This window comes from Polistes fuscatus, unplaced genomic scaffold, assembly GCF_010416935.1.
Source record: "Polistes fuscatus isolate 324 unplaced genomic scaffold, CU_Pfus_HIC Scaffold6, whole genome shotgun sequence".
In the NCBI taxonomy this organism is placed as follows: Eukaryota; Metazoa; Arthropoda; class Insecta; order Hymenoptera; family Vespidae; genus Polistes; species Polistes fuscatus.
In genome coordinates, this window is record NW_025113140.1 from 9,194,519 (window position 1) to 9,204,216 (window position 9,698).

Here is a 9,698-nt window from a genome sequence, read left to right on the forward strand (position 1 = left end):
TATTTTTTCTTTTTAATTATGTCAACAAAATAAAAATAATAATAATAATAATAGTAATATTTATAATCATTCATTATGCATGTAAATATATTTGTTAAGAAAATATTTAAAAACATAATGGTTAATTAATTTGAAAATATCCAATCACGAAGAAAAATAATCCACCAATAAGAACGAAGGATTTTGACCGCTGACCAATTAGAACGTTAGATTCTAAGTTGATAAAATTTATTACGAGGGAATAATGAAGTGAAAGTGTTTAAAGGCAGTTAATTATATATATATATATATTTGAATTTATACACATTTATTTATCTTTTTTACCCTGTAATTTGTGAAAAAGAAACTTCGTTTGCATTCTTATGCATTTTAAAACATACAACAAGAGTAAGTGTATCAATAATAAGTTTTAAATGAATTAATAATTTATGTATTATAAATTAAACTTTAAATTAATTTTTGTTAACCTATTCAATAAATTTTCTTTTTAAAAAATAAGAAATAATATATATTATTAATATAATTAATATATTAATTTTTGACTAAATTTTCTGAGAAAATTAATCTCAGTACGAATATTACATTTTATTTATTAAAAATCACTAATTTTTGTGAATACACAGATACTTTCTTTCATTATATACATTACATACACATTATCGTTAGAATATTATATATATATGTGTATATATATATATATGTTTTTTATATACATAGGTAGTGGAAAATAAAAAGTTCGTGCCTTATAGCAGTAATTTCAATGATCGTCATAGCAATCTTCACACGCCCTTTTTACTACTACGTCTTACGCATTTGTAAGTTTAAACATAAATTCATTTCTTTTTTTTTTATTCGACTTATATATTTATTTATATATAATAAATGTACTGCACATATCGTAATTCGTATGTAATTTAAATAATTCGTTTAAAAATCAAAAGTATCACACATATATAATTGATAGAGTTCCAATTTTTTATGGGGATTTAAGTTAAAGATTCGTGTTTAAAATATATATATATAAAAAAAACAATTGTGTACGTTTTTGTATGCGTTAAATGTGTTTATCTTTGACAATAAACTACTATAGGATCTTAGATTAATTTTTTTGAACTCTAAACGAAGTATTTTTGTTACGTACGCTTCGGAATTATGAAAGTTTGTGTTAAACGAATTTAATTAAATTCGATTATATTTTGTTGTCCTTTAAAATCGTAGTCAATTTTAATTCTGTTTTTTTTCTTTTTTTTGTTCTTCTATTACTTCTTCGCGTTAAAGTTATTTTAAGTATGTTATATTTAAACTCGACGTGACATAGAATATTATTTTTTATTAGAAGAAAAACAAAATGGACGAAGATAAAATGTATCGTAAAAATTCATCGAAGTTTTTACGGTTATTTCGAACAACAATGTTTGTCGGGAAAAATGTACAGTGAAAGAGTTTTTCCATTATTACGTTATAATATATATTATCTCCGAAATTAAATAAAAACAAAAACAAAAAAAAAACAAGAAAAGAAAGTATGTACGTGCGAGAGTAAAACCAGTTTTCTAGCTCCTCCCCGTTAATTAAAGAATATTGCCTCGTTCTCCCATTGGCTAAGATCGTTCATCTCGCACTTCTTTAAAAAGAAGTATTTCTTTTTTTTTTTCAAAGACATTATTTTGCATTTCGAAACGCAAATATCATTGGACATAATTTAAATTTGTAACGAAGATACGTTTAGTCTCTTCCCTTTCGATTTGGTAAATCACAGTTTTTTTTTTTCTAAGTATCAAAGTCGAATCGATCATTAATTTCTTCTTATAGGTTTTTCTTTATTTTTATTTTTATTTTCTCCAATCTTCGCTATTAAAAACGACAATTAGTCGAATCCCATGGTTAGTACGGATTGTGTTAAAAAAATATCTTAAATGTGCACGTGAGTTTGCATATGCATGAATGAGTGTGCTCGCGTCTGCTGCGTTTACTGCGTGTACGTATACGTGTGCTTGTGTGTGCTTGTATATGCGTACAGGTATTGTCTATTAATTTTATTTTTCCACGTGACGAATGAATTTCCGATCGAAGAGAATGATGGTTCGTTCTCATTTTTCGTTACAATCGATATTACACGATAAATACACCAATGAAAAAGAAACGTATTTTTTTGCTTTGTTTTTTGGTATTATTATTTTTTTGTTTTGGGATAAGAAAAATCAAGCGAAGGCATGAATACGAGCCAAGGAATCGTCATTAGGTCCATGATTACCTTGCTCGTTTCGTTCGCCATTATAATCCGTTGGTCATATAGAATGTTGAGGCGGTGGTAACATAATTTCGTAACCCGTCGGCATACTCTGTTGATGATGATGATGGTGATGGGTACTAGACATCATTTGATGATGGGTTTGTTGATAATATTGGTGATGCATACTGCTGTGACTTGGATAATAAACCGAGTTCTGTTCCACGTCTTTACCTGGACAAATTAATATCATATAATTTCAACAACGAGCAATAAGAATATTTGGTAGTATATTGAAAACAAACAAATTCAAGTAAAATAGTCGCATTCAATTAAAAATAATAACTCACCACTTTCATAAACGCTACGACCGTAGCATAACGCTTTGACGTCGTTCATGGGACTAAGACCACCATTATGTGGATGAGCCGTGTGTACAGAGGACGGTGTTACAGGAGTCGCATAACCATGATGATGAGGCCCCATAGGACTCATTCCCATTGGACTACATGAATTCATTGCAGCTGGTGACATACCCATCGTTGACAAAGGTGACATAGCTAAATTCGGACTGTCCGAATCGATGCTCTGCAATGATTGTATACTTCCACCGTTGCTCACCGAATTACTAATTGTATTGTTCGTTGTGCTTTGACAATTGAGTGGTAGCATATCCCTGAAAGAAAACAAAAAGCGATATTAAATTTTAAAAAGAAAATAATCCTATTAACGTTAGCTACTATCATCTTTAAAAAATTTTTTTCAATGTATTTTTAAGCTAATAAGCTGTTTTTTTCGTTTCTTTTCCTTTAACCTGGGGAAAAAAAAAAAGGAAAAACGATAATGTTCATGGGTAATATATTTTAGATCCCAAAGCAGGCTAGTCTCATGCTAGTCTCATAAATCTTATGGTTTAGAGGATCACATGGCAGATCAGGCATTGTTTTAAGAATTAACTTATGACCCTTCTTAAAATTTCTAAAACCAAAAACGATTAGTTTACAACCTATGCGACAGTAAAATATGGAAAAAAATACTTTTGCATTCAAGAAAATTCATTGGAATTTAACTTCACGTGATAATTTCTTTGTTTTTTTATTGTGTTCCTTTCTTTTTTTTGGTGTTCTGTTTTTTTTTCTTCTTTTTATTATTTTTCTTTTTTAATCGTTGTAAAACTGAAAAAAGAAAGGGTCAGGGCTCCAGGTAAAAGAAATTTCATTCTTGAACGTATAGGTACACGTAATACGAGTTGTGTGTATTAGTTAGTTGTATATGTGTTGATGAAATTTTAAAGCATATGCATGCACGGTGGTCTCTGTCCATGTGCAAAACGACCCCGCCCATGGGCAGCGTTCCTTCGTTTCTTACTTCCTTTCTTCCTTCTTCTCTTCCCCACCTTTTTTTCTTCTCTCTTATATATTTTTTATTTTTTTTTCCCTTACGTAGACGCAAGGGCATAAGCATTTTTATACTTCGCGTTCTCCAAGGTCTTAAGAAATACGCCCTACGAAGGCGTAGCCTTTTTTTCTCCCGTTTACTTCCTCCCTCTTTTATAATAACATCCCTTCTTCTTCTTCTGCGTTCAACTATTTTCACAACTTTTTTTTATAATGTTGATAAGAACAAAATTATAATCGATGATTATAGAAAACTAAAATGAAAATATGCAAGTACGTATGCATTTATTTGGCCGGTATTATTAGAAACTGTTTTGTGTTAGTAATTTGTAAGATAATTGGAGCAGGGTTTTGATATATTTACCATGATCGTTTCTAAAAAAATGAAAAAGAAAATTCCCCATAAGTTAACAAGCTCCTTCCTTCATTCTTTTTCTCTTAATCTGAATAAGTTCTCTTAGCACAACGAATATAATGCAATAGGTATTTCGATGAACAAACGGTGACAGTATAATCCTAATTATATTTCTTACATTAATTTTAAAAATTACAAAAATATTTGCAAATATTTATCCGCCAAATAATTATCTTCTTATTTTCTTTTTTCTTTATTCTAAGCGCGAAATTGTTAAAAAAATTGAAAAAATAAAACGGATAGAGAATTCGTTCGGATTTGTCTGGCATTTTTTTCTGTTTTTTTTTTTTTGAAAATCATCTATTCGGATAAATGATTTTTTTCTTTTTTCTCTCATTCCTACGAAGATTTATCTTTCGCGTAGTAGTTTTTCGGCGGAGAACCGATTCGACCTTTCTCTCTTTTTCCGCCCTTAACGTCCTCTTTCGAGAAAGACTCTAGGAAAAGGAAATGCGACGCCCCATTACCGTTTTATGACGCAGCTACGGTTACATCTCGCGTTTCACCATTGAGCTGTTCGCACTACCAATAGTTTACTACATAAAGGCCATGGCCGGCCCTCCACCGCTACCCCGATTTATCTTCACTGTGCCCCTCCCCCCTCTGGTAACACACCAACTACCATTCCGCAACCTTTTCATCCTTATTAACGCAATCACTAATTTTCGTCCTTTTTTTCCCATTAAATTATTCGTTCACTTTTTCTCGAAAAAAAACAAAAAATAAAAAAATTTTCCAACTATTATTATTCCAATTTATTCGATAATTTTTGTTAATATTTTTAGACTGTATATTGTAAAAATAAATGATCAAGATTTGAAATGAAATATTTTCCTTCCGAGTAAATAATAATTCAGGGGGGGGAGGAAGATTGAAAAGTAATTGGTTTTTTATTTTTATAATAAACGACGAATTGTGTGTATCAAAGTCGCATATTATTTAATCGTTGATAAGTTTAATATTACAAATATTCTTATGTAAAAATGTGTTTGACAATATTTATTCGATAAATATCAATAAAAATACTTTAATTTTACACCGCGCTTTTGTACTTTTAGATACTTCAAAATATTTCAATCGTTTCAACATTTCAATATAATATCTTTCATTGAATATATTTTCTATACAGTCCAATAACGTTGTGTTAAACGATTTGATTTGTACCCAAAAAAAGAAGAAAAAAAAAAAAGAAAATGTTCAACGAATAATCCAAAAAAGGTATATATATTCTTTAAAAATGTTTAAAATCCACACACAGTTAGAAAGTATTAGGTCCTTGGAATTTAGAAGAAACATTCAACGGGGGGAGGTCTTCTGTGGTAGCCCATGACCGCGGTTAAGTCGTAGCCATAACAACGGAGAGTTCGTTCCTTTCTTTATGTAGTATAGTACTCACAAAACTCTTTCACGTTTGTACGTAGGCGTAAACATAAATATACTACACGCACTACCAGCCAATGTGTGTTACGCACGCGCGCCGTTACGCACGGTGATTCGTTCGACGAGTACGCCTTTGCTATATATTCTGACTGCGATTGTGATATCGGCCATTGCCACGAAAGAATATCCTTACGCGACAAACACGTGTGCATTACATTATTTTTCTCCTTTCTCTATTATTTTTAATTTTTTTGTTTTTTTTAAGTAATTTAATGTAAGATTTAATAAGTGTTCGTACGTTTCTTACTCCTGCAATTTCCATCATCGGATCATTATTTTGGAATTTTAATTTCTTTTTCTAATATATTTTTAATAAATATTTATTAAATGTAATTATTGTTTAATAAGTTTTTTTTAGAATGGTGTTATTATATTTGTTTTATATTAATATATATATTTATAATAAAATATTAATGATAGGGATGATAGGTATCACATCGATTAATATCGAATTAATATATTGGTATTTTAATATATAAATTATTCATTAATTCATAATTTTTATATTTATATCCTCTGATCTCACATTTATTTTGCATGTTATTTAACGAATAGAAATACTGATCAAATAAATACGATTGTAATGTTTCATTTTTATTTCTTCCTTTTATCGGGAACTTTAAAGATAAATGAAAAAAATAAATAAATCGGAATGTAGAGTATCGAAAAGTTCGCGTCATCGATGATGCAATAAACATCTTAGAAAATACTAATGAATGATAATCAATTCATTCATGTTACTAGGTCGATAAACTATTAATTCATATACCCCCGTTACAATCGTGTCTCTTATTATTTATATTTTTTAATATGACGATTGAAATTGATACCGTGTGTCCGTTTGAAATAACACTTATGTATATCATCAAGTCAGCAAAGTTCACCGAACAGTGGTACGATGCTGAATTAGCCTAAGCATTTAATTACTGCATCATCCATGTGATTAGAAACGTACGTACGTGTGCGTGCATGTGTGGGTGTGTGTATGTCTGCTGTTGACGAGGCATCGATATTTTCATTTATATTTATATTTTCTGCTAAACGAAGAGAATATATTTTAAAACATTTAATATTTCAATGATTTTTCTCTTTGGTCATTATTTATAGTAGCGTGTTTATCAAAACGTTCGTTCAATATACGCCGATAATTAATCGATGTTATAATCTTAAGCATCGAGATCATACCCCACACATTTATTTAATCTTTCCCGAGTTCGTATACCAGTTTGTTTTCCAATCGGAAGGTAAACAAATTCTCGTATTAAATAATCATTTTCTAGAATCCCTTATCGAAATCATTCAATTCTTTTATCTCTGATTCTATGGAAATAAACTCCAAATTGAAAAAAAAAAAAAAAGAAAAAATAATATTGGACATGGAGACATTTTTGTGCAGACAAGAAAATATATCACTTATTAACCGATCGTATTCTCAAGATAATACTTTGTTGTCTACACAAACTGATATATGCATTATTTTTATTTAAGAGAATATCTAAACTCTTTTGTTCTTTAAATCCGAAGAATGTAGTATGTAGTAAAAGAATGGATAAACCAGAAAACATATTCCAAACACTTGTTGCTCGTTGAAAAATAAAAGATACCCCCTGATGTTACATATGCCCGGGACACTTTTACACGTTCCAGTTTTTCTTAGAAAGTACGAGAAGATATTTTTCCCTGGGCTTAGATATATTCAAATGACCATTTTCGGAGAATCGGAAAAGGAACAAGAAAAAAAGTCAAAGCTTAACGTATCTTAAAAATTCACGGAATACAGATGCACGTACGCACACATGTACGCACGCATACACGCGCACAATTTAACAAAATGATTTATTTTTCTAAAAATATGTTATAATAGAGAAAAATAAGGATAATAAACTTACGATCTCGTTTGCGGCGTACGATCCCTTTGTCTTCGATTTTTAAACCAATTGGAAACTTGGGTCAACGTTAGGCCAGTTTTCTTAGCTAGATTTTTCTTGTCGTCCGGAGTCGGGTACCTGTTTCTCGTATAACATTCCTTCAAAGCTGTTCTAGATCGTTCCTTGAAACAATAAACGGTTTCCTCACCGTCCCAAATGGTCTTTGGTAAAGGATACTTCTTTCTTAATCGATACTTATCAACGGCACCCAATGGACGGCCACGAATCTTTTCGGCTTCGCAGTAATGCGATTTGTACCACATTTGTTGAAGTTCTTGATGCCGTCGCGGTGAAAACGGGTGACTCTCGAGGATCATGTAGAGCTCATGATAGGAACCACGATGAAATGCTACGGCTGCTCGAGCCATTAAAACGCTCTCGTTACCGCGCACCAACTCACCCGGTGGTAATGACCATAGAAACCTGACAAATCGAAACAGATATTATACTATCAATTAAATTTCTTTTTTTTTCTTTTCTTTTCTTTTTTTTCGTTTATTTAAATATTATTTTCGCGATTTTTTCCATAGGATTTTGTGTATGTGTGTGTGCGCGCGCTCGCATACAATTTTATTCAAGCAAATATTTGAATTATTGATATAAAGCTTTTTATTTTTTACGCATTATATTACGTATAACAAAATATTTAATTACGTTAATTAATAATTCAATCGAATTTTGAAGAAAATTCATTTTAATCTTTTTACAATCTAATTAATAAAATATTTCATTATTACAGATATATATATGTATATATTTTTCATGTAATCGAATTAAAAGGAAAATATCGATTAATAATATCGTTGACAATAAAATTCAAGCACATCTGTCAATTTATTTAGGTAATAATCATAGGAGACGAATTTGATACCAGTCTTACAAACAATTCTCTCATTCTTTCATTCTCTCATTCATATTTGTTTCTTTTTGGTCCTTTACCGATTATATCGGACCGAGCATATCTCACATAAGTCGCAATTCGTTCCGTTTACGAGCTTAACCGAACGAAACTGACTTGCTTTGTTTGCGTTGTATCGATAGCGTGTGGTGACTTTATTTTCAAACTTTAAGGGCCCACAACCAATCTGTTTCTTCATCGGCATTTATTTATTGTCTCGTTTATTTCCTTTCACGATTACATCGATTCTTCGTAGGAACAGAACAGAACGGAACGGAACGGAACAGAACAGAAAGAAAGAAATAATAATAACAAAAATTAGTAATAATAATAATAAAAATAATTTAACGACCGCGACGAGAGAGAAAAAGGTATACAAGGCGTTAACTTAGAAGAAGAAATTTCAAATGAAAGGATCTACTGTTCTACTAAATTATAAATTTTACTCAATGTATAAAATGTTGTGAACTCGTTAAAGAACGATCTTGGGTTGATCGTAAATACAAATAATATTATAATTCAAACGTTAACCAATTTTTGTATTGCGTTCTAATGATTTTAGTCTTATATACAAAAATATATTTAATCTCGAATGTTGCGTTAATCGTATCCAATGAATGAAACTTAAATCAAAATCATTAGTTTCACCTAGTTAATTTCTCGATGTCTTGGCTCTGGGACAGTGCTTCGCACATGCAGGATATCTGTTCGGGTGTAAAATTGCTGACCGTTGTACCGAGAGATAATCCAGCGATATTTCCAATATTCGTAGACACATTCGCCGAACTGCAGGTGGACAATTCTTGGGGATATTGAGGACTACCGTCAGACGTGGGCGTTAAATTTTGTGGTTGTGCATGATGGCTCAAACTAAAGGCCGACATCGAAGAATTGATGTATTGTCCGGCAGCAGTGTTCCGATGAACACCACCCATTTGACTATTACAGTCGCTGTTCGGTGGTGACAGCTGATCCGAACTATCAGACATTCTTAGGAACCTTTACCGTTTTCATTCAACACGCTCATATACACCTACGAACATATACACACTCACCCACGCACGCACGCACGCACACACGCACACACGCCAGGCAAGCTCGCGAACACTTTTATTTCTTTCCGTCGTCCTTTCTTCTCTTTCTATTTTTTTTTTCTTTTTAAAAATTTACTTTTCTTTTCCGATCAGATAAATTATCGAGACAATTTAGAAAATTATACGACCAATATTATTTTCAATAATTTTTCGTATATTTGAGAGAGAATTAATTTATAATATTACTTATTATATTAATATATTCTATTATTTTAATATAATAATAGGAGAGATTGAACATCGCCAATCACGATCAGAGTAAACATCCGATCTCCGGCCGATCTAAGAGCCTAGCT

The 9,698-nt window shown here is 31.1% G+C and overlaps 1 protein-coding gene across 1 annotated transcript; it reads right to left on the reverse strand.

Annotated features, from left to right (window-relative positions):
• Positions 1-1,633: 1,633 nt before the first annotated feature.
• LOC122523145 (homeobox protein SIX2) lies at positions 1,634-9,297 on the reverse strand. Its single transcript, XM_043644761.1, has 4 exons — positions 8,957-9,297; positions 7,372-7,833; positions 2,581-2,906; positions 1,634-2,464 (listed from the first exon to the last, which is right to left on the reverse strand). Exons 1-4 carry the CDS (start codon positions 9,295-9,297, stop codon positions 2,289-2,291), a joined length of 1,305 nt encoding a protein of 434 aa, XP_043500696.1. The 3' UTR covers positions 1,634-2,288.
• Between the last annotated feature and the right edge of the window lie 401 nt (positions 9,298-9,698).

Excerpts from the sequence above, each read along its gene's own strand:
- LOC122523145 (XM_043644761.1), bottom strand. The coding sequence starts at position 9,297 with ATGTCTGATAGTTCGGATCAGCTGTCACCACCGAACAGCGACTGTAAT. Across the intron at positions 7,834-8,956 it reads GACATCGAGAAATTAACTAG|GTTTCTATGGTCATTACCAC; the intron begins GTGAAACTAATG and ends TCGATTTGTCAG. Across the intron at positions 2,907-7,371 it reads CGTACGCCGCAAACGAGATC|GGATATGCTACCACTCAATT; the intron begins GTAAGTTTATTA and ends GTTTTCTTTCAG.